The sequence below is a fragment of the Oryza glaberrima genome, chromosome 5 (genome assembly GCF_000147395.1).
Source record: "Oryza glaberrima chromosome 5, OglaRS2, whole genome shotgun sequence".
In the NCBI taxonomy this organism is placed as follows: domain Eukaryota; kingdom Viridiplantae; phylum Streptophyta; class Magnoliopsida; order Poales; family Poaceae; genus Oryza; species Oryza glaberrima.
Genome location: NC_068330.1, coordinates 19,173,392 through 19,198,448, shown reverse-complemented (window position 1 = coordinate 19,198,448; position 25,057 = coordinate 19,173,392). Strand labels below are relative to the sequence as shown.

Here is a 25,057-nt window from a genome sequence, read left to right as displayed (position 1 = left end):
CCCGCTGCCCGTGGACTTCTGCAGCTGGTGCATGTGTGCATCTCACGCCATCCCGTGTGATTCAGTCGATCGGCCAGCGTGGGTCAAGGGCGCGAGCCAACATGGACAACAGATGACAGTTTGGATGACGCCTTGTGCATCGGCTTTGAGTCCAAACATGCAAGGTGGTGTGATGTGAAAGTTAATTTGTCATCCCCGGTGCAAAGTGAAAGTATATGCCAAAACCGGTGCTTGTCTTTTATTCCGGCATGCTTGTGGCTGTGTGAGGAAATGGATGTTGATAAGTTAGGTTGTTAGCTTTAGGTTGATTTGGTTCTTAGCCAGATATTTTTGCAGGTGTCATTTATCAATCTTTAATTTTTGGGAGCCTTTTCAACCTAGCCTCCAAAGACATCTAACCCACTATCTAGTTGAAGCAAACCTCTGGACTGAGCGCTTTCAACGCTCTGATCGAATTGTTGGTTCAACTTGATCAGAAATCTTTTCCCGCCCTTTTCATTCACATCCTATGTAAAGGCTCTAATGCTGTCGGGCCAAACCTTTATACTCCCTATAATATGACTTATTTTCAATGGAAAATTCAGGTGGAAAAGTTCTCCAGTGATTTATTCAAAAAAAAAACCCGGTGCAATGTGGAAGTATATGCCAAACCCGGTGCAAAGCGAAAACACTATCAATCGACCCGATGCAAAATACAATTTACTCTTCAAATTTCTATATAATTTTTACATTGACCCTTTGATTTATAGAAAAAAGAATAAAATTTTGGATTGTGTTACTATGTTTCACTTTTCTTTACTATTTAAAAAGTTCCTAGTGGTGGTGGTGAGTCGTGGACAATCGAACGGCTGACATGTTTCCTAGGATACTCCCACCAAATCGACGCTCCAGACGCCCCTATCCGCCCACACCGTCGCGCTCCAACTACCCACTACGCGGCTACGCGCTGCATCCGCGTCTCTCCGCCCTTCCGGCTTCCGCGCGCCCGCTCGCTTTTCGCCGCATTCTCGCCGCCCTCCCTCTCGCCCGCTCGCCCTCGCCGTCTTCCTCGACCAGCTGATCCTCCCCGCCGTCCCACCGTCCTCCCCCACCGTCCCGCGCCGCCACCGCCATCGATCCTCCCCGTCGCCCACGCCGTCCTCCACCAGATCGCTCCCCCACTGCCGCCGCCATCGATCGTCCCCGCCGTCCTCGTCGCCGCCATCGCCGTCTTCCCCCACCAGCTTCGACGCCATCGATCCTCCCCGCCGCCCTCTCTTTCATCCTCCACCAGCTCCCTCCCCCACCTTCACCGTGATTCCCCTAAACGATCAGCGCCACCGCCTCCATCGATCCTCCCCGCCGCCCTCGCCGTTCTCCTCCACCAGGTCCCTCCCGCACCGCCGCCACCGCCACCATCGATACTCGCCGCCGTCCTCGCCGTCCCTGGACGCCGGAGCCCTCCCTTCCCTCTCCACCGCGCCGCTATCGATCCACGGGCGAACAGGTAAGATGTTTGTGCGTTTTCCCTTCCCTGTTGTGAATCATATATCCATCTCATTGTATGTTTAATTGTTCAATTCATGTGCTTCATTACCATTTTGTCCTGAGATGCAGAGGTTTGTTAACAAAACGAACCCTTGTTATAAGATGACTAAATTCAGTTGTACTTAGTCAAGTTCTTTGTGAAAACACTACCTTTTATGGGAACAGAGATGCACGCTTCCAGATTTACAGACAATTGCTTTAGGACATGGATAAAAAAAGTCTTTTAGTAAATAGAACTATTGGCAGCTTCAATTCGGAGGAGTACATGTACTTTCCTATTATATGCTATCTAGCTTGACAAAAGACTAGGTCTGCTATCTAAATTACAGGAACATATGCACCTCACATGTTGTCCAAAAAATAATAAAATGAGTTGGAGAAACATATAGATCGAGTCTTGAATAAGAGAAACAGTAACTAGGGGATTCATTTAGTTTTCTGAGTGATGTATTCTTCGGTGGGAGGGAATAAAGTTAAAAAGCAAGTATATATTGAAAATGAAAATCCCTGCGATGCTGAATTATTTTTAACAGCAACGTCATGAGGGGAAAAAACAGGGAAGCTTAAATGGTCCCATACATCAGTACACCACCATATTTTGGTTTAATCCTCCACATTTAAATTTCTTCCATACATCAGCTACCATTTTTTAACAGAAACGAATATATGTGAAATCCTATCCTCCTTAATCAATGCCCTCATAAACTTCAGATTAAATCGCAACACTTAGATACTTGATCTCTGATGTTCTGAACAAGAGAAATATAAAACAAAAGTGCTGATGCTTGGAAAAAATATATGCTATTAACATACATCTACTTGCATGGGACTGTCAATAGGTTGATATACTGTCATTATTTTCATGCATAACGATGCATGTTTTGGTTTTGAGTTGCTTTCATCTGTAAAACATTGTTTTCCAAGCAATAGGAAAATGATTGGATTTTGTAATTATAGTTTCTTTGATTGCAGGTTTTGAATCGGTAATGGGTGACCTTTGAAGTCTAAATTTTTTAGCACTGTTAAAGATTTGTTGTATGGCCTAAGTGGAGTTAATTTGTTCTTTTCGTTCCTGCCTCAGGAGGTAGATACTGTGCCATGGAAGATATATAATCCTCAGCAAGTGATTCTTTATCTTTTCAAAAAAATGTGCAAAAAAAATGTAACGAGAAAATTTGACACGATAAATTATACTGAAATATTTAGCATAATAAGAGTATGGGCTTTTGAGCATTATGGGATAGTCTTTGATCGAGTGCTTTTCTATAGGTCTTACTGATAGGTCCTACTGCTTTTTTTTTTTTTTTGCTGACATGGAAGTTTCAAAGTTATTAAAGAGAATGCAATTGCTTCGTAGCGTTCAGCATGGGCATATTACTAAAAAGGCACAAAAGGTTTATTCGAGCAAAGTCTTGTTCCGGATTAGTTCTAAAAAGGCAGCAAGCTTCAATGTTTCTAGGAAAATGAAAATAGTGAACTAATCAACTCAGCATTATTATTTCAGTTACTTAGCCACTCAAATCAGAATTTCATTGAGTTGCACTGTTAAATCAACTGCGATGTAACAAATAGAATATTATATATCTACTTTTGCTGATGCATTATAGCAGTCGTGGGGATGACAAAGTTGAAGCAAAATCTGTAAGGGCTGACATCTATGAGAACACATATACAAATAGAAATAAATAAAAAACAAGAGTCTGGTTGACATTGAAAATTGAAGTTTGGAAAGATGAATATGTCAACTGCAGAAACATGACTGCATTATTACAGCAAAATCATCACATTGAAAGCTAAAATACAATGTCACATGCCACGTTCCTTAGGAGGCAACTCTATTTTCATATCAAAATGCAAGTAGGCTGAGGTAAGGAGATGAGTGACCTGAAAGTTTTATACCAATGCTATCTTATTTTATTCTTTACTGCTCCAATGATACTTTGTTTTTTTGTAAGCCATTAAATTCCATACGGATATGTGATTGTTGTGATTTAGCCTAGGGGTACCATACAATATTCTTGTCTATTATTGCTTCTGTTGAGGGTATTCAATTATCTGGCCCTCATACTTATATGGAAAAGCAAATTTTATGTGTACATGGCCAAAAATTGATTTGGAACTCAGTGTGGCAAAACCCTTCAAATGTAGCTAACCTTTTATTACTCTTTATGTGAAGCATGTTGTGAGGATTGTTCAGCTGGCTTACACACATTAAGACATGGATAACAATATTGGGGTCTCCACACCAACATCGTTAACAAGATCATGTGAGTTTTTTATCTGATTTTTTTGTGCATATCATTCAGTCCATTAAGATGTGTTTTGCGTGCTGATTTCGCAAGATTTCCTCCCTCGGGCGCTTTTGCTGATATTACTAATGCAAGTGTCGGGGATTCACCAAAAAATCGTAACAGTATTGGGGTCTCCACACCAACATTGTTAACAACATCAAGTGAGTTTTTTTATCGGTTCACATATGTGACTAATATTCAGTCCATTAAGATGTGACTTGCATACTGATTTCGCAATATTTCCTCCCTCAGCCCCTTTTGCCGATATTACTAATGCAAATGCAGGGGATTCACGAATAGACCATGGCAGTGACAGATGCACATCCTCCAATGTGCCGCAAAAGGAAAATATGCAAAGTATAAATGTGAAATGTAAAAGATGCAAGTTATGATTTTCCATTTTCTACCTATTAGAGTTAACATAATTTGCAAGTGTGCACAAAATGCAAGAAGATGGTGCTAATCTCAACGCATTAGAATTAAGAAGGAAGCGTGCTAGAGAGAGAATTAAGAAGGAAGCGTGCTAGAGAGAGGTACGCATCAATGAGCCCAAAGAAAAAGGAGGCAAGGAAAATGAAGGCCTGTGTGTACAAGCAACAAAAGGAGGAATATCCAGGTTTAAATCAAACTGCTAATAATTATGTCAAAGGTTCCTACATAAAAATTATATGCTTGTTACATGCAAATGAAAACACTATTTACACCATCTTATCAGTTCATTACATCATGCAGAAAATGAGCATGTACAATCGTTTGTCATACCTCACTGCCTCCCATTTAATGAGACAGGTACATTGATGCAAATTTATTGACAACTAAGAATACTCTGGTTATTGATTTTTGCAACTATCCAGTCCTAAAAATACTTGTATTACATGATTTGAGAAATTAACATGTTTTTTTCCCAGATAAGGGGATGTCATCAGAATTGCTAGCTCCTGTATATTAGTATAGATAACTGTATAGAGATTCCTGCTTGATCTACTGGGAAAACAACTTTCATGTGTAAAAGCAGCATATACTTCTGTATATAAAATTTTCAGCATATGCATCTACCTGTAAATTTAGCTTACGAATCTGAAAGCATGCATGGTTTGACATACACAATATCCATCTATAGAGACAAAGATATCCAATCGAATGGTCTCCTAATCAACCATTGGCAACAACTTTTGGGGCATACTTTCCATGGTGATAAACTAATTCTCCTCACCTGCAAGCAAGTAGAAGATTTTAGACATTGTATGTTGTTCTTGCCGTAGAAGAACACATGTACTAACCTGCTGCTTTGCCACATGTACGTGAATACCAACCACTATGATACTTTTCTGTTGTCACATAATCATTTTATTATTTTGCAGCTGACAATGAAAATCTTGGACTGTTGAAGTCATATGCTTGGAGGATGATCCCCTGGTCAACGACGTAGTAATATGCCCGTGCATCTTGTTATTTAGATACAGATCTTAGCTAGGATTTGGGATGAAAGAAAAAAGGATGTGTTCACATGTATAAGGGTCACAGAGGACCAATTAGAACAATCAGATTTATATTCCGGGGATTCATGTATTCTGGACAGCTGGGGATTCATGTATTCTGGACAAAAAAAATGTTTAAATCTGCAAATATTATTTTATACCATATTTTGAAATTAGATAGGATGTGAAACTTCCTGCTACTACTGGTGTTTCAATAATCTGTATTGGCAATACAGTTGTTCTCATGGAATATGTTTGCATTTATTCATATAATCTCTTGGTGTCCCATAATTTATTGTACCTTTCTGAGGTATATTGTGATGTAACTATAGCAGTTGGTCACTAATTAATACACCTTCTAGGTCTGCACTTTGAATCTTTATGTGGACTTCTCTTATTTATGTCATCGAATATTGCTGTAGCATTAGCTAAAAAAACTGTGATGTTCTATTCAACTATTTTTATTGTTCTTGTTATTTAATAAGGAACACTATAAAGATGTGATATAATTATTGTGTATTAAGGTTTTCGATACAACAAACATACACTCGATGATTATTTAACATCATTTTCCTCGGTGTGATTTGAATTCATAAATATATTTTTTTTATCCCGTTGCAACGCACGGGCACCGAACTAGTATAGAAAAACAACAAGTAGAGTTATCACATCTTCGTAAAGTTTCCTTTGATTATCCGATTCTTGCTCAGACATTTCGATACATCTGGAGTGTTCGACCCGACATCAAACAATCCGACTGCTAGTCACCTTATGCTTTTGCATTTAGTCTTAAAATAGCCTATATATTTTTTTTACTAAAAAATAGCCTATATATTCACTCTCCCTTTCACCGGCGAGTGTGTCCATGGCTCCGGCAAAGGGGGAGTGCCGGCAGCGACGGTCTTGGAGGAGGCAAATCCGTCGGTCGCACCACCTTTCTAGGCGAGTTCGTAGGGTTCCGGTGGTTCATGGGGGAGCTATGGTTTATGTAGTTTTCTTTCTTTCCTTTTGTTTTGCACACTACTAGAAAAAGTTTTTTTTTTCCAGGCGGCCAAAAGTGATTTTTGCAGGCGGGGGGTTGGACCGCCTGTAGCACAACGACTGCGAAAATCATCGATTTTCAGCCCGCTTGCGAAAATCCATTCAGAAACAAAAAAAAATCACGGGCACGGCTCACGCCGCCGCCCTCCTCCGGCGTCGCCACGCTGGGCAGGAGGGGAGGGGAGGGGAGCCGCGTCGGGCGTCGTCGTCGCCGCCGCCCCGCGCCATCGTCGTCGCCGCCGCCCCGCGCTGCAGTCGGCCTCCCCCCTGCCTCCTCCGGCCAGATCTGGGAGGGAGGGGGGAGGGGAGCCGCCGCCCCGCGCCGTAGCCGCTATAGTCGCCGCCGCCGGCCTCCCCCCTCCCTCCTCCGGCCAAATCTGGGAGGGAGGAGGGAGGGGAGCCGCCACCGCAGCCCCGCGCGTCGTCGTCGCCGCCGCCCTGCGCCGTAGCCTCCGCCGGCCTCCCCCCTCCCTCCTCCGACCAGATCTAGGAGGGAGGGGGAGGGGAGCCGCCGCCGCCCCGCGCCGTAGCCGCCGTAGTCGCCGCCGCCAGCCTCCACCCTCTCTCCTCCGACCAGATCTAGGAGGGGAGGGAGGGAGGGGAGCCACGCCGCCCCGCCGCCTTCCGCGTCGCCCCACGCCGTAGCCGCCGTGGGAGAGGCCGGCCGTGGAGAGGTGAGGGGAGGAGAGGTGAGGAGACGCCGACCGTGGGTGAGGGGAGGGGTGAGGTTTTTAGACTTAGAAAAAATCTACTCCTATCCAAGTCTATTTATATTCAAGTCTATTTTCGCAGGCAGACCACTTAAGCGGCCCTGCGAAAATGATTTTCGCAGGCGGACCGGCACATTCACCCCAATTTATATTTTTTGTAGACGGTCATTTGGCTCTAAGGGTTATGTCCGCCTGCGAAAATGAGACCCTCACGTCAAGAAAATGTCTTTTCTAGTTGCAACCCACCTGTGAAAGGTCGATTTTTTAGGCAGTTGGCTTAACCGAGCCGTCTGCAAAATTTGATTTTTGCTCGCAATGAAGTCCCGCCTGTGAACATTGAAGGTCATCGATTTTCACTGCCCTTTGGTCATAGGTGGGGTCACCTGCAAAAACTTGTTTTGCCCACCTGCAACATCTATCACGTTTTGTAGTAGTGTTGTCTTAGGGTACGTTTGTGAAATGCTATCACGAATTACTCCTTCTGTTTTATATATATTATAAGTTGTTTCATTTTTTTCCTAATTAATTAAACTTTGTTAAATTTGACCAAATTTATAAAAAAAATAGCAACATATAAAATATCAAATTAGTTTTATTAAATCTTATATTGAATATATTTTAATAATATGTTTTGTTTTGTATTGAAAATACAACTATATTTCTCTATAAACTTGATTAAATCTAAAGAAGTTTAACTAGAAAAAAATCAAACAACTTATATGGAGGGAGTACTTTTGTTTCGATTGCAGTACCATTGTTCTGAATGTGAACTGTAAATTACTAGTTGTTTCATCAATGGACATAGAATCATGGATTGTCATGGGGAGACAAAATTAACCCGCTGGTTTTAACAAGTGTATCATCCGACTGCATTACCCTTTGGGAGATGAGGAACAAATAAACCTGTATGTTTTATGGGCATCTATGCAATTTGCGGGACATATTTCAGAAGTGGAAAGTGTGAACACTACTATAATAGCTATTTTTCCGTGCGGTTGTTTTGCCCGTCTGGAACATTGCATCTGAGAAAATCGCGAAATCGCGATTTTCTTGTGCGGGTGGCGCAATAGCACGCGAAAATTATGCCGCCCGCACGGGAAAATAAAAACCGAAAAAAAATAAATTTTCAAAAAACACAAACCCTAACTATAGATCCAGATCCGGCACCCCACCGCCGCGCCGGCCACCACCGTCGCCGGATCCGGGTGGGGGACTGCCGCCGCCGCCGGATTCGGGCGTGGGGAGGGCGGCGCCGATCCCGGCCGCTGCCTGGCCGTCGTCGTCGTCATCGGCCGCGTGCACGCTGCTGACCGCCGCCTCCTCCCGCTCCCGGCACACGTCGTCAGCCCGCTCCCGACCGCCTCCTTGCCGCCGCCGTCGTCGTCATGCGCACGCCACTTCCGGCTACCGCCTCGTCGTCATTATCAGCCGCGTGCATGCTGCTCACGGCCGCCGCCTCGCTGCCGTCGTCATCGTCGTTAGCCACGTGCACACTGCTCCCGGCTGCCGCCTCGCCGTCCTCGTCGTCGTCGGCCGCATGCATGTTGCTCCCGGCTGCCTCCCCACGTCCTCCCGCGAGCCCGCCGCGCCCGCCAGCCGCCGTCGACCCCTCCGTCGAGAGCCGCCCGGAGCTGAGGAGGTGTCGGCGCCATGCGCCTGGAGGAGAGGAGAAGGTGAGAGAGAGAGGAAAATGAGAGGAGAGGAAACTGAGAAGATAAGGGGGAGAGAGAGAGAGGAGAGAGGGGGGTGGGGGAGAGGGAAGAAAAGTCCAAGTTTTTTTTTAATAGGATGGGAGGAAAGTGCTATTTTACTATGCGGTTAGATTAGGAGGTAGGCCTAAAATAGAATTATTTTTGAGTACAAGCCTTCTAAGTGACCCACTCGTGTGCGGACGACGCTCCTCTATTTTTCCGTGCGGTCCAACTTATGGACCGCATGGAAACAAAATGAGGTAGTGTCCAAGGAAAATCAATCATGTAGTAGTGGAAGCCATGTGTTTCTTAGGCGTAAAAAATTCCGCCTCCAAAAATGCATGGATAAAATCACAAAAACTGATCAACAGACTTAGTTGAAAAATCTTTTGGCGCGATATATGCACGGCAAGACGAGCGTAATTTAGGTAGGACGGAGCCAGCTAGCTGCAGTGCTCGGGCTCGATCATGTAATCGGCAATGGCCGCCGGTGGTGTCTACGGTTGCTCCTCGGACAACGCGAGCAGCTCCTCCAAGTAGTCCGTTCCTAGGTCCTCCAGCTCCAGCACACATGGCGATGACGTCTGGTCTTGCTTACCGTCATGACTATGGCTGGTGGTGTTGACCTGCCGCTTCTTCTTCCCCTCCGACGACGTCGTGGCGGGTGCCTCGTCGGCCTCCTTGCTCGCCGGCGCCTTCTTGGTCGTGGAGCGCTTCCGGATGCGGTGGCGCCGTTTGAGCGTGAGCACGGGGGACTCCGAGGCGGCGGCGGCGGCGCCGAGCTCGAGCGTGCGCAGCGACTCCCGCACGCGGTGGAGCGGGTAGTTGAGCACCGCGCCGGGGCCGCGCACCGAGAGGGCGGCCTGGTCGTACGCCAGCGCCGCTTGCTCGGGGGTGTTGAAGGTGCCCAGCCACACCCGCGCGCCGTTGCGCGTGGAGTCCCGGATCTCCGCCGCGTACTTGCCCCACGGCCGCTTCCGCACCCCGATCAGCGGCCGCGCCGCCTCCTCCTTGTCACTTGATCCGTTGTCCGGCGCCGGGGCCGCCGCTCTCCTCATCACCTCCACCCCCTCCAAGCCTGTGGTTTGCGACGTTGACGCACCGGCACCACCGTTCGTCGTCCAGCAGGAGATGGAGGCGGCTTCCATGAGGGCGCTGATGTCCGCCGCGTCGTCGTCGTAGTACTCGCCGCCGAAATGAAGCTGCCGCACGAAGGATGCAGAAGGACCGGAGGCGCCAACAATGTGCGCCGCGCCGGAGCTGGCGGACGCCGACGACGACTCGGAGGAGGACGTTGCGGTGGCATCGGCATGGAGGAAGGACCAGTTGCCGTAGGAGTAGGAGGGCTCAGGATGGGCAGGGATCAGGTGGTGGTGGCCATGGCCATGATCGTCGAGATGGCCATGGCCGTGCTCGTAGTAGGCATCGAAGGGGACACTGTTGGGGTGGTAGTCGCTGTAGTTTGGCTCCATGTACGTTGTGGTGGTTGCATTGATCGATGTTAAGGATGTACTAGTAGATAATAGTGTATGTTTGCTTGCTTTTATAGCTTAACTCTAAGTTAGTTAGTGCCTTGAGAAGGCAAGCAAAGTAAACACAGACTGGAGTGCGGGAGTGGATTTTCATCCCCTCGTTATTTGCATGTCACTTACTCCCTTCGTTTCACAATATAAGTCATTCTAGCATTTTCCATATTTACATTGATGTTAATGAATCTAGGCATATATATCTATCTAGATTCATTGACATCGATATGAATGTGGGAAATGCTAGAATGACTTACATTGTGAAACGGAGGAAGTAAATGGTTATGAAAAAATTAAAAAAATTAAGAAGATATATTAACATATGATGTATCCCTCCACAAACATGCAAGTTAAAATTCAACTTCTACATCTCGCAATGAAAAAAACAAATTAAACTACAACTAGTTAACGTATATTTATAGTCAAATTTGTTTTTTTCGTTACGAGATGTAGAAGTTGAATTTGAACTTGCATGTTTGTAAAGTGATATATCACATGTTAATACATCTTCTCAATTTTTTTTCAATTTTATTCATAACCATTATAGTGACATACAAACAACGAGGGGATATCCCCTTGAGGGATGAAAATAGTTTCCCCTGGAGTGCCCAAGTTGACATCACATGAAAGTGGATTGGCCCCAGTAGACCGGTTGGGACCAACAGCGAACTAGCTGTATGAGAATCCTTTATTCAGAATTCAGAGTTAGCAAGGCTTCGCGGTTGCCGTTGAGGGAGATCGAGAGGGCCCTTTTTTCACACATGAAGTATGTGAGACTATTCAACAATCTCTCTATTCATATAAATTGGTGCCCCTTACCCGTTCACTGTCCATTCACTGTACATCAACGGTCCCTCGAGCTCACGGTCCAGCAGACACCCATGATCTATCGGGTCTTCACACCCTAGTGTCCAATGGGCTAAAGATCTTGAATTAGCCAGACTTCAGTTGTAGGATCATAGATGTCCTTTCCTACTCCTAAACGATAGCCAATGAGGTAGGATGCTCTCCTACTTAGAGACATGTCCATGCATTGCAATGGAATCTAGGAGAAGATAGCCAATGATGTTATGGGTTCAGTTTTTTATTGGCCAATGTCGTCGGCATCATTCTTTGGTTTTCTACGGGTTTTTGTAGAATATATTATAATAGGTACAATAGTCGAATTTCCCATGCAATTCGATTCGGGATCGCTGACGTGATAGATCACATGTTAGGGATCGATAAGGGGCTCTGGGTGCACTCGGTGTGTTTGGGAGTGCTTGGGAGCGAGAAGAACAATACAGGTTCGGGCCTCCCGAATGATAACAACCCTACTACTGTTCTAGGTCACTATCAACAACGTTTGTACTAAGTTGTGGAGCACTCGAGCTAGCTATGAATGAATCCTGCATTTCTTGTTGATTCTATCTTTGAATATCGTCTATAGAGTCCCAAATGATCTTATAGACATTATGGATAAACCCCCCCCCCAACCACCCCGAGGCAAAGGATATTGTACATAATCATAAACCCTAGCTAACTCATTAAATTCTACACTGGTTTTACTTTAGCAGCAAAACATCCCATGGAAGGGGTGACCCACCTGCTCTGCTTGACCTGTTTTGTCCAATGCATATCTGGCATTTCCCGAGCAACCTAGAGTCATGGTCCCCAACAGAAAATGGTGCAACAACCTAGCTAGTTTCCGGTGGCCAGCCAATCGATCCTATGCACCAACTTTGAGGATGTGAGACTGTCTTTAAGAAGCTCCGAGGGCACGACCTCGTCTTGGGTCAGTTGACCCAAACAGAGTCTAGCCTGAATATTTAGCCTCTCTTAGAGTACATATCGGCATCAATGGTGGACAGTTGGACACGTGGACCTCCTCACAGGACCTCAGATCTGGCCTAGGCTAGGGAGGCGCTAACCCACCTTCCTTCTAAACTATGCAATCTGGTAAAGTGGGGACCCTTAACCTAGACGTTGACAATATGACAAGCAGCATTTCACATCATGACTGACAATGTACTTTCTTCGTAGTGCATGATTTTATCATATCAAAAATGTTATTTTATTAGCCCGGTTACAAAATTAACATCCTAAATTGCATTTAAAATGGTACAGTATTTTAGAAAAAGAAAGAGAAATGAAGGCCACATAATTTCAAGTTCAGGACAAGTGTACACAAAAGTTTATAACCAGCATTCCAAGGGTATGTAGCTAGGAGAAAATGTTTATATTGTTGACTACTTAGTATTGACAACATGTCTTTACTATTAGAGTAAATTTTATAAAACCCCATGATCAAATTATATGGATTTTAACACATGATATACAAAACCTTAGAAATTATGGTCCTTGCGTTTCACAAAACCATACTATATGTTGATCTGATTTTGATATACCATATTTTTTTTATTTGTACGATCGCATTTCCAATTTATCAGTTACTTATGCATCATACAAGTATTACATCCACTTTGTTAAATTTTTATATAGGAGTATATCAAAATGATCGATTAACGGTAGGACCATAATATCTAGGGCTATATACCACGTACCAAAATATTTTTAATTTTATATAACTTGAATCATAATAATTGGTGTTTTATAAAATTTAGGCCGTGTTTAGTTACTCCTCCAATTTTTTTTGACGTATACAGACGCACATTTGAAGTAATTAAACATAGGCTAATAACAAAACAAATTACAGATTTCGCCTGTAAACTGCGCGACGAATTTATTAAGCCTAATTAATCCGTTATTAGCAAATATTTACTGTAGCATAACATTGTCAAATCATGGCGTAATTAGGCTGAAAAGATTCGTCTCGTAATTTACATGCAAACTATGCAATTAGGTTTTTTTCAACCATATTTAATACTTCATGCATGTGCCCAAATATTTGATGCGACAAAATTTTTGAAAGTGTGAAGTTACGACACAGCCTTACTCTACTGTTACAGTGGAGTCTACACAAACCTGGCACCAGCCGTCTAGTAAACGTCATTGAACGACCAGCTGACGTAGGGCGGCTGGATGCGACAAACAGCCCATGCGTCATGGCTCCTTGATCCTCTCCTCTTCACCCCATTGGCCCTCTCCATCCTTAGTCGTCTGGAGCCAGGGCTTTGCTGCTGCTGGGGCAGGCTGGAGTACATATGAAGCTTAAACATTTGACCTGATCACCTAAACAATACGGACTCCAATTTAATTTTATAGTCACAGCTGGGCAAAACGGCCTCAGTTCTTGGATGCGGAGATCAGAGAATATTGGTAATTCAGTAGGTGTGATTAAGTATTGTTGCAATATTAGCGCTACAGTAGTATATAGTACCCCCATTATATACTAGCACCAAGGAGCACATGATGCTAGGCAGAGCCCTGCCTGGCATATGCAGCAGCATTTAAGTACTCCACGGATCCATGATGCTCTGATTAAGAAATTGATGATAAGTAGAGTGATTGGTTGTATTATATAGGTAGTGCATATGATATATGTACATCGTACATTGCAGGGGCGAAGCCAGGATAAATGGTCGACGGGGTCAATACTAATTTAGTGTATGATACATTGTTAGATCTTCTAAAATAGCCGGGGGGGGGGGGGTTCAAGAATCGCTCCATAATACTTTGCTTGCCTATTTTATCTCTACTACATAAAAACAGAATTTATCATCCACCCTGAAAGAAAAAAAACTGGGAAAAATCAGACCCAACAGAAAACTAAATAACGGGGAAAGTAATTTCATCCCTCGAGGGGATATCCCTCGTTTCGTTCATCTCATCTAAATAGCTAGATTAATACGAAATATATCACTCCACAAATATGCAAGTTAAAATTTAACTTCTACAAATTGAAACAAAAATAACAAATATAAATGCGAATGTACGATAACTATTTTCAGTTTATTTTTTTTGTTGTAACTTGTAGAAGTCAAATTTGATTTTGCATGTTTGTAGAGTGATATATTTCTTATCAACCTATGTTGTCAATTTTTTTTATAACTATTTAGATGACATTCAAACAATGAGGAGATATCCCCTCGAGGATGAAAATCCATATATTAAATAATGCTACGAGCAACCATTGGCCCATAGGAGATTGTTGCAACGCACAGACATGTCTATAAATTATACTACCTCCGTTTCAGGGTATAAGACTTTCTAGCATTGCCCATATTTATATAGATATTAATGAATCTACATATTATGCATAGATTCATTAATATCTTTATGAATGTGGTCAATTCTAGAAAGACTTATAACCTGAAACGGAGAAATTATTAAAAACCGGACATAATTAATATGTAAACAAAGTAGACATTAAATGCACAAATACTCACTGCTAAGATTACCAAAATGTATATTGGGCCTTTGGGCTGACGTATAATCATTAGCGCTAGCTAATTCCTATTTGTTGCTTGCTAATCTCAAACGTGTCGTTTCAAGTTGCTAATTAATCAGGCTATAACAAATCATGGTTACCGGGGTCTAGTGTTTTTATCGACCGGGGTCATACACGGTAAAATTAAGTGGAGTAAGAAACGTACACAAGAAATCGTCGGAGTCAGTGGACCCCGATAGATGGCTATAGCTTCGCCCCTGGTACATTGCCATTTCTTATATAACTACTGAAAAAGAAGAGTGTGTGCATGCGTGCATGGAGACACAGTTAGATGACTAAAGTTTCATGCTAGATTCGCGGGGAGCTGGCCTTGTACTATACACTGAATTAGGTATATGGTAGTGTTGTCAGGAAAAAAAAGCTTACTTACTTTCTTATTTTTCAATGGTTAAAATTTTAATAAGGGAAATAGTCAATATGGTACCTTGAGATTCCTCTTATCAAAGATCAGTTTGACCGTTGATGTTTTTATTCAAGTAATTTTTACAATATATATTTTGATTAAACTATTAAAGTAATTCAAAGCTAGCTGGAAATGTTTGCACTTTTACAATTATTTTAATTCTTAAAGCAGTGATAAAAATATGCAGCATATAAACTAGTCGGGGCAAAGCCAGGATTTCGATGTTGGCAATTTGGGTTTAGACCTGTGCTGTTCCTCTGTTCTTTAGTTCCCCTGTTCTTTAGTTCTCACTGTAGCACGTCTTCGTTTTTCGTTTTTCGTTTTTGTGTCATTTTATTCAGAGTTGAGTCCGGCCAAATAGCAGCTGTTTGTTTCACCGAGACGTGCGAGTTCACGATGGGGAGGTTGTTGCGGTTGTTCGCATTTCTCGCGCGGCACCGTCGATCGTGTGTGGCACACGAGGTGTTCGATCCGGGCGTGTGTCGTTCGGACACTAAGGTCATCAAATGCATATGGTTTAGGTAACTAGGTAAGCAAAAAAAATCAAAGACTGTAGCACGTCCATAGAGGCAGACACAAGTTTGACGCCGCCAGGTTTTGGATCCGTGTTTATTACTTGGGAACTACTTTACCTAATCCTCGTTTGTTACACAAAAAAAATGGATGGAATAATTGTATTAAGAAAAAGAAGGAATCAAATGTACAACAAAAGGTACAAGATGGACAGGCCAGAAAAATAGCATAGGACGAATTGGGAAAAGATTAAGACAATGTACACAAGCAGAGTAGACAGTCTTTCAAACAAACAAACAAAAAAAGAATTGAGAGGAGCCAGTAGAGGTTTAATGGAACAACAACAGATCCAACAAAGAATATATCAAAAGATGCTAAGGTCTAGCTACGATGAATACTTGTGTTTTAAATTTGCATTTCCATGTGAAACTAAAAAAGCCGCACCAGGTGATGGTGACAGGTATTCGACAGATCGATTGATCCGAATATTAATTCTGGATAGGTTATTTAAATCCTAAACTTTATGGGCGTTGTCATTTTTCTATCCATGAATGAGTCCTTTATGCATCAGAAGCTAGCTAACTGGCTACTCAATAAATAACAATATTCCAGCAATCAAATGATGGTTTCGTGATAATGTTAGTAATTAAGGACTCGCTAAGACAGCGAATATATCGCAGATAAGAGAATGGCGTAACAATTATTTTTGTCAACTCATTATATTAAAAAGTATATTTTTGTCAACTCTCTCGGCAGAATCTGAAGATCCAGTTAGACCTCTTCAAGAATATCTCCAGAGAATCTAGGATGCAATGCAACTTATAGGCTCTTAGCGTTGAATACGCACTTGGCCACTGCTGAAGGCCAACATGTAACTAACACGAGACCTCTCCAATAGTAATAGCCCTACTTTATTGAAGAGTAAATTACACCAGCAGTTCTTAAACTTTCAAGCAGGTCCACAAACTTACAAATCGCGCATCGATATCTCTTAACTTGGTTTATGTATCATTCCGGTCCAAAGTCTCGTTTGACTATGATCTTACCCATGATCATGCCACATTGATGATGACATGATAAAATTCCACCTTTGCCCAATTTTCTCTCTTCTTCCTCCACTCCTCCACCAATGGATGCATTGGTGGTGATAACAAGCAAGTAGTAGAAAGAGAGATGGCACTGGGCACCACCGGCGAGGGGTTGATCGATGGCGAAGTGGAGGCTCGAGGCTGAAGCTGACGACGGCTACGGTGAGCTCCCTGCTCTCTCCCGTCACCGTCGACGAGACTGTGCCGACAGTCGAGGAAGTCGTCATAGCTGTCGCTTCTTCAAATCCGATAGCCCCCACCTCAAATCTACTCAAGTGGCAGCGGCTGGCGATGAGGATGAGATGGACGTAGCAGGGTGGCCGCGAGGCTCGAGGCAGAGTGGCAACATGGCCTCGAGCTCTTCACCGTCGACCTCCTTCTCTCCTCTTCCCCCACCATGGCAGCCACCGAGGAGGCTCCTCAAGCAGCCGGTGATCCTCTCTCTTCCCCTCCTCTCTGTCGTCGCCACTGTCGGCGGAGTAGTTGAGAAAAGAAGGGGATGGTGGTCGCCGTCACCGTCTTCCAGGATTTGTCCTCCACCAGGCAGCCGCTGCCTCCCTCACCGAGCCTGGGACGGTCAAGCGATGGCGGGCGGGTCAAGTGGTAGCAGGCGGTCAGCGCGCACGGTGGCGCGCGGGAGCGGGAGGCTGACGGCGGCACGAGATACGAAAGCTGAAGCAGCGAACTCCGCAGCCGCAGCCGAGGCAGAGGCAGAGAAGGCTAGGAGGGAGTGGGTGGGGTGGTGGTGGTGGCAGTGCGGGGAAAGCTCACAGTGGTGGAGAGAGTCGGAGGAGGCGAGGATGGAGGAGGAGGGGTTAGGCTAGAGGTCGAGCTTCCGATGGCCACCTCATGGAACTTGAGCTCGGCGGTGGTGGTGATGAGAGGGCAAGGCCTGCGGGTAGGGGCAGCTCCACGGGGATGACCAAGGACGAGCTAGTGGCGGCCAGCTCACCAGCGGGCCAGTGGATAGGGGCGTGTTAGTGGAGTGGCGGCCGTGGAATCTCATCGCCGTCAGCAGCAAGAAGAAAGCAGGAGAAAAAAGAAAAGGATTTTTTTAGTTGGTCCCTACCCTCGTGTGGGACCACCGATAATCCACCGTGGCATGCCACGTGGACATGTCAAACGAGGCTTTGGACCGGAATTAATGATACAATAAACCAAGTTAAAGGATTTTGATGTGCGATTGTAAGTTCGTGGATCTAGATGAAACCTACTTACAAGTTTAAGGGCCACTGGTGTAATTTACTCTATTAAGAACTTAACAAGTTACATAAGTTAACTTTGATTATCACAACTATTGTCGAGAATATAGGTTTTGGCATATGACAATGACATAGCCAAATCTATCCAAATGGGCAAATGCAATGATTGTCAATCCATTGAGCTTTGGTGGAACCTCGTAGTTGAGTTTCCAAACAAACCCCGCAATCCGCTGCGAACTCTGGTGATCCTAGTTTCTTGGGAGATTTAGTGTAAGCGCAACGCAAGAATCTTCTGAAACATCGCCTCAACGCCGGCATCAATCCTCGCTAAGATTAAGGAGGAAGGTAGAGCATGGGTTAAAGCAGGAGTCTCAAGGTAGTAGTCTTGCAGGAGTTTGGAATTTTTGTAAAATCAAAGGTGTTTTTGATTATTATTCTGTGATGAATAATTGGGCATTGGAGATTATTGGTTTTGTTATTTGGAATTTATTCACGAAGTGGTTTTGGAGATGATTGGATTTCACAGGTGATTGCAGGATTCGTCATTTTATGTAACCGGTCAGACCGGGCTCTGGTAGCCGGTCAGACCAGCGTGTAATGCGCGGTCAGACCAGCGCAGCCCGCGGTCTGACCGGACGACACTGTATCGGTTTCGGTTTCGGGTTGTTTGTTTGGATATCCGTGATTATTTCATGATTATGACTTCTAGATGGATACTATACGTATGTAATACTGTTGTTTGCTACTAATGAGTCAAGTTGGAGATAGCTTGGTCTCGGAATATGGTTTCTTTGTTTGTTCCATGTGTAGGTGACTCGATGTCTCGGGAAAGTATTTGCGGTGATGGACCGGGAGTCGGCTTGGGGATAAGGCGACATCCGTAGTGGACAGAGATCATGCGGGATACTTAGGCTAGAGTTGATGCACGTGGTTGATGGAGATTCCATATGGCATACGATGGAGTTATTGTGTGCGTATGGAATGCGGAGTAAAATTTGGAAGGAGTCCAAATTTGGTACGATTGGTTATGTACAGTTTCTTTCTTGTACTAGAGGGTTTCCTAAGGTGTTTAGGACTCTTAGTATGAGATTGGTTCATGGCTTTAGGCTGCCTACCTCATGTATAAATAGAGGGGGAGCGTGAGGCTTCCCGGTATCGCTTTTGAGAGCAATTGAGTTGAGTTTTGAGTTAGGGTTTCGAGTTTAGTCGAAATTTTTGTAAGGAGTGCTGTCGGTGCACTTTGTAAACACAGAGAGAATCAATAAAGTTGTCATCTACTTTAAGAGTTCTTCGATTTGTGTTTCACCGGGTTTCGGCGGTCTAACCGGCGGCACACCGACGGTCAGACCAGCGGCATCGCGGCGGCCAGACCGGCGGGTACACGACGGTCAGACCGGCGTTGGTGACAGGCGTCAGGAGCAGATCTCGGAGGTCAGACCGGAGATTCAACACCGGTCAGACCAGCGGCTACGTTTCGGTCAGACCGGCTAATCTACTCCGGTCAGACCGATCTCATCGAAATTGAGGGTAACTTTTATTTCTGCTAAAAGTTTTCGGTTTTTGGGTATATCAACCATTCACCCCCCTCTGGTTGGCTTAGTTCTTGTGATTCGATCCTACAATTTTGGAAGATATCATTTAGTGTTTTTCTTTTGTGGGCATGTCGTTTTCTTTAAACTAACCCTGTATATCATTTAGTGTTTCCTTTCTATTAATATACGAGGCTAAGCTTTTGCCATCCTTTCAAAGAAAAAAAAAACATAGCCAAATCTATTATATAGCAAAAGAATTTACATCAGTATGTAACTTATATGACTATATTTCTTGGATTTTTGTAAAAATAAAAGGACAAAGAAATGATCAAAGTCGTTATACCACAAGTCCACAACGAACAACATGAGTTCTACTATGTTGCATCTTCAGTTCTCGTATAAGCACTTGAAGCTTGTTATGTGACAGAAATAACGAAGAAACGAGGCTCCTGGCCATATATATTGGAACCAATAATAGTGGGCGTGTGGCTTCTGGTTCTAGTCCTCATTCGACTCCACACGGCCGTCGGTGCCGGCAAGCATTCGCTACTTCTCCTTGCGCGTGATGCCGATGTGCTCGGACCCCAGCTGCCCGGCGAGCGCATTCTGCACGTAGTTGGCCACCTCGACCGGCGACTTGCCGCCGCCGCCGGAGGTGAGCTCACTCGGCAGCTGGCTCAGGAACGTGACCTCGTACGCCGGCCGCGGGTTCATGAAGAAGAAGTAAGGGTCCATGCCCTTAAACCCGCGCGCCGTGGAGCCGTGGAACATGGTCTCCCTGGTGGCGATGGCCACCGGCACGATGCGGTCGGTGAGCTCGGCGAACAGCGAGCTGAACCGCAGCAGGAACGCCCCTCGGCAGGTGGTGCCCTCGGGGAAGGCGACGATGTCGACGCCCTCCTCCAGCAGCCGCCGGACACGGTCCGCGTCCCTGTCGCGCTCCCTGCACAGCGCGACGGCGGCCTTGACCGGCGAGGCCGTGAGCGCCTCCGGGAGCCTGGAGCTCATGCCGTACGTTTTCCGAGGGACGCTGTACGTGACGCAGATCACCTTGCGGCCCAGCGCGGCGGCGACGGCGACCGGGTCGAGCACGGTGCGGTGGTTGCACACGAAGAGCACGCCGGGGCTCCCGTCCGGCGGCGGCGGGCGGCCGCGCACCACGAGCCCGACGCCCGTGAGCTTGTAGGCGTAGGAGAGGACGCGCTCGGGGAGGAGCAGGCTGAGGCACGCGCGGAGGAGCGCGAGCGCGAAGCCGACCGGCATCCAGAGGAAGACGAGCAGCGTGTTGATCGCCGTCGGGCGCTGGGCGAGGCGGCCGTCGTGGAGGACGACGGTTCTCAGCAGCTGGCTCTCCGGCACCGGCCGGTGCTTCCGCGAGGTGGTCACGACGTACGCGTCCTGCATGCATGCGTGCACGTGCCACGTTGATCAAGATGCATCATGTCATGCATAGTTCACGTGCATGGAGATGCAAGTATGCAACGGAAATACAGAATAATGCATGGATCGCTGGTTAAATGGAGAAGTAAAAAAATTAAGGACGCTAGTAGATTAGAATTTACAAACAGAGTACCAGCTTATCCATTATGTAAATCCATCCAAAACTTGCATGCATGCCCGGTAGGTTAATTAATTAACTTACATGGACTAATCAGCTTATTATCATATCAGCATGGTTAACTACTGATTAACTGTAAGTTGAACCAAAGTTTACCCGCTGCTATGTTTGCCCGGTTGCCCCAAACAGCATAATATCGATCTTGACATATGATCGTGATTGTGATGCTCCATCGGAAATTTGGGATCCAGTTATACTAGTAGGACCATTACTTGCAAATATAATGGCCTACCATGAAGCAAAACCGTATTAATTCAGTGCAAACTTCCCAAAGTTGGAGGGAAGAAACAAGGAAATCTGTAGATCATGCATGGCTAGACTTTGGTTTTTCATGTCTGTCTAGCAATCACAAATTTGCTTACGTTCATATTCTCCCTGGCCTTATTTGAGGACATAAGTACATCACAAGTATAAATTCCTACCAAACGGTATTGAGTGGGACCTGTACCAGATATCATGAAACAGACAGGCTAACTCAACCATTCAACCAAGCTGGAGTGATCACTGACAGGCAGCTGCCCTGCTATGAGCCATTAATTGTCCAGTTAGCATATATAAGACATGAATGCAGGGAACTTGGGAAGAATACGACGTATATCAGTTGATGCAATCCGTGAAAAGAGCTAGATTCAGAGTCACCTACAGAGAAAGGATAACGAGAAAGCAGTGGACGATATCAATGGCACAACTACCTCTCAACTGATCATCTCACCGGTGAATGCAGACACCTAACGTGGAGAGATTGGTCCAGATCGATTAATGCCATACTACAATTATCCTCAGCATAAATGGCAACGAACAAAATGCATACTCATTGTACTATTCAGTGTATTACATAGTACAAGGAATTAATAATATATTGTTTGTACTGTTGCAGTTAACCTACTTATATATGCCAAAGAGACCACCTATACATTTGTCGACAAATTTTCTTCTAAAAATTTGACAGATGTAATTTTAGTACAGTGGTAGTGTAATTACACTGTAACTTATATGTAATTACACTGTAACTTGCATGTAATTACAGTGTAACTTATATGTAAGTTTCACATAATTTTGAATCGTTAGATCTATTACAATATTTGTTTTGGTGAGGAAGAAAACAAATCATAGCACACACATATATGAAAGAATTTATTCCCACAACCTTATTTTATCGAAATAACATGTTACGGAGATATTTTTGAAAATTACATACAAGTTACACTATAGTTACAGTGTAATTACATGCAAGTAACAGTGTAATTACACTACGATTGTACTGTAATTACATCTGTCAAATTTTTGTGGTAAAATTTGTCATCAAATATATAGCAAATTGTATGCGAAATACTAAGTACATCTCTTTTCAAAAAAAAATACTAAGTACATAATTGGGCGGCCACATCGCAAAATTCCATATGCAGATATGCTGCCTGCAGGTTGCACTATAAGCTACTTGCCGTTATAAATGTACTGTACCAAATACTAGGACACACGTAATATGAACATGTGTGCTAGTACAATCCTACCTCTACTTTTTAAAAAAGAACTCATTTTTCTACATTTAGACAGGCAGTTGTCCATGTGTAAAAGCAAACTATTTTTGGAACTGAGGTAGTAGTAAGTAGTTAAGGGAATAGGCAATATTCTTTGTCCGTACCTTGCAGATGGCCATGAAGTCGAAGTCGCTCTCCCTGTCCCCCATGCCGACGTCCGGCAGCGCGTCGCCGAACTCCCTCACCACCGCGTTCCTCTTGTGCTCGCGGATGAGCACGCCGGGCTTGGCTTCGAAGCCGGTGGCCCTGCCGTCCTCGCCGACCTCCAGCTCCGTGCCGATGACCCTGTCCGCGCCGAGGAACGCCCTCGCGAACGGCTCCACCATCACCCTGGGGCTCGCCGTCACGACGCACCTCCTGCCGAACGAGCTGAACACCCGCCACCCCTCCGGGTGGACGTCGCCGGCGTAGAACCTGGGCAGCACCGACCGCGCCACCGACTCGACGTCCCTCACCTCGAGACCCGCCACGGCGATGTACAGCAGCGCGCGCACGGCGAGGGACTCGGAGATGGTGACGTACGTGAGGTAGACGAAGGGCACGGACATGAGCAGCGCGACCGCGCGGAGGGGGCCGCCGGCCTCGAGCGCGACGAGGAGGTAGTACGGGAAGGCGCTGCGGGACAGGAGCAGCGTGCCGTCGAGGTCGGAGGCCACCGTCTGCTGCGACCGCCCCTCCGTCGAGCACTGCTCGATCGGCTTGAACGGCGACATGCTAGCTTACCATGCAACGAGGGAGACACGGAGCAGCTAGCAGAATGCAGGGGTGTGCGTACGAAAGGAGTATACTAGCAGAAATGGACCGATCTATACGGGTACATGCAAACTAGCAGTGTGTGTGTGCCTCGATCGGTTGAACATTAAATTAGACAGCGAGGATGTGCGTGCTTTGTCGTGATCAAACTTAATTAACATGTTGTTTTCTCAAACGCCAATGAAGTTCATTTTCTCTGAGGGGATTTGACGTACAGTTTCATTCAAGGTGAAGCACAAATAAGGTTACTACACACGTATTCAATTGACCTCTGGGCTCTGGAGCATTTTGTCCTCAGAAAGAAAACAAGCAAATTATTGTACTCTACTCTCTAGAATCCTAAATCAGTTGGTGTCAATAAAAAAAGAATCCTAAATCAGTTCGGGATCAAAGAGGTACGGTGTATCATCATCGAGCGAACGCCCGTGGGCTGTCCATGGCGTATTTTCGCCTGGACCTCTCCATATGCTCCCTTTCGCAGTCAACGGCCAACGGCCCACGGGCGTTCGCTCGATGATTGCCCGCCGCATCGTACGAGCTTTCAAGATTGGGCCGATGAGGTGCTAACGTGTTGTGGATTGGAATAAGTTCACTTCGTGACCCTTAAAAGTGATCGAAATCTAATCCGTGGCCCTAAACCACAAAACCGGATATCTTGACCCTCAAACTCTTAAAACCAGTGTAATTTGACTCCCTAAACGGTTTTGGATGGCGGTTTTGCTGATGTGGCGTCTACATAGACGTATTGACCGTGTCTCCTTTACACGCGGCGTTGACGTGGCGCTTAGGTGGCATTAGAATTTTAAAAAATAATTCATTTATCATTCACACAGAGGATGACATGCGGGGCTCACTGACATGGGGACCCATTGACAAGTGGGACCCACATGTCATCCTCTCTCATCCCCTTCTTCCTCCTCCCTCTCTCTCCCTTCTCTCATTCTCTCCCCCAGCCTCTCTTCACAACCGGAGCGGCAATGGGGATGGCGGCGGCATCACCGGGCAGGAGCTGGAGCGGTGGTGGGGACGGCAAGGGCGGTAGATGCGGCGGCCATCGACGGGCTCGTGCTGGACGGCGGCGGCAACCATCGGCGGGCAGTGGGGACGGCGGCGGCGACCATCGGCGAGCGGGCGGGCGAGGACCGGCGAGGGCGGTAGATGCAGCGGCCATCGACGACGACGGACGGGAGCTGGAGTACTAGCAGCTGTGCCTGCCGCTGCCGCCGCCGCCGCCGCCTGCCGAAGGGGAAGAGAAATCGTCGGGATCTCGTCGCTCGACGCTGCCGTCGCTGGGGCGGAAGGGGCCGAGCCTGCCTCTGCCGCTCTCCGTCCATCTCCGGTCCTTCCCTTCTCTCTCTCTCTCTCTCCCCCTTCCTCTCCCCCTTTGCTGCGCTGGAGTGGCGGGCGAGGCCGGTGCGGCGGCGGCGACGACAGACAAGGGCTGGAGCGGCGTCGGTGGCTAGCGAGGGCCGGAGCGGCGACGGCGGCGGGCGAGGGAGGGAGGAGAGGCGGCGCCCCCCGAGATTTCGCCAGCCCGCCGCCCCTCGTACGCCCGCAACGCCGACAACATCGTCACCAGGGTCCCCTCCTACGCCTCCACCCGCCCTCGCCCGCCTGCCCTCCCGCCGCCGCCGCCGGCGGATCCCGCGCGCCGCTGGCCCCCGTCAGCCGTCACACGGCCGCCACTTGCCGAAGGGAAGAGAAATAGAGAGGGGGATGATGATTTATGTGGGCCCCACGTGCCAGTGGTCCCACC

At 46.1% G+C, this 25,057-nt stretch overlaps 2 protein-coding genes and 1 long non-coding RNA gene across 7 annotated transcripts; 1 reads left to right on the top strand and 2 right to left on the bottom strand.

The window, feature by feature from the left end:
- Positions 1 to 956: 956 nt before the first annotated feature.
- Positions 957 to 5,528, top strand: LOC127773720 (uncharacterized). 5 transcript variants are annotated; one of them, XR_008017621.1, is made up of 6 exons: positions 958 to 1,486; positions 3,704 to 3,794; positions 3,912 to 3,979; positions 4,071 to 4,434; positions 4,551 to 4,607; positions 5,180 to 5,526. It is a non-coding gene; the product is annotated as an uncharacterized LOC127773720 (long non-coding RNA). The 5 variants fall into 5 exon arrangements; XR_008017619.1 differs by having other exon boundaries at positions 3,870 to 3,979; positions 4,104 to 4,434; XR_008017618.1 differs by having other exon boundaries at positions 959 to 1,486; positions 3,870 to 3,979.
- A 3,707-nt stretch (positions 5,529 to 9,235) lies between these two features.
- On the bottom strand, positions 9,236 to 10,210 carry LOC127772527 (ethylene-responsive transcription factor ERF094-like). Its single transcript, XM_052298461.1, has one exon. It carries the CDS (start codon positions 10,208 to 10,210, stop codon positions 9,236 to 9,238), a length of 975 nt encoding a protein of 324 aa, XP_052154421.1.
- Positions 10,211 to 19,688: 9,478 nt separating this feature from the next.
- On the bottom strand, positions 19,689 to 23,412 carry LOC127774453 (glycerol-3-phosphate 2-O-acyltransferase 6-like). Its single transcript, XM_052300706.1, has 2 exons — positions 22,653 to 23,412; positions 19,689 to 20,790 (listed from the first exon to the last, which is right to left on the bottom strand). The coding sequence occupies exons 1-2, from the start codon at positions 23,259 to 23,261 to the stop codon at positions 19,939 to 19,941; spliced, it is 1,461 nt and encodes a 486-aa protein (XP_052156666.1). The 5' UTR covers positions 23,262 to 23,412; the 3' UTR covers positions 19,689 to 19,938.
- Positions 23,413 to 25,057: the final 1,645 nt, after the last annotated feature.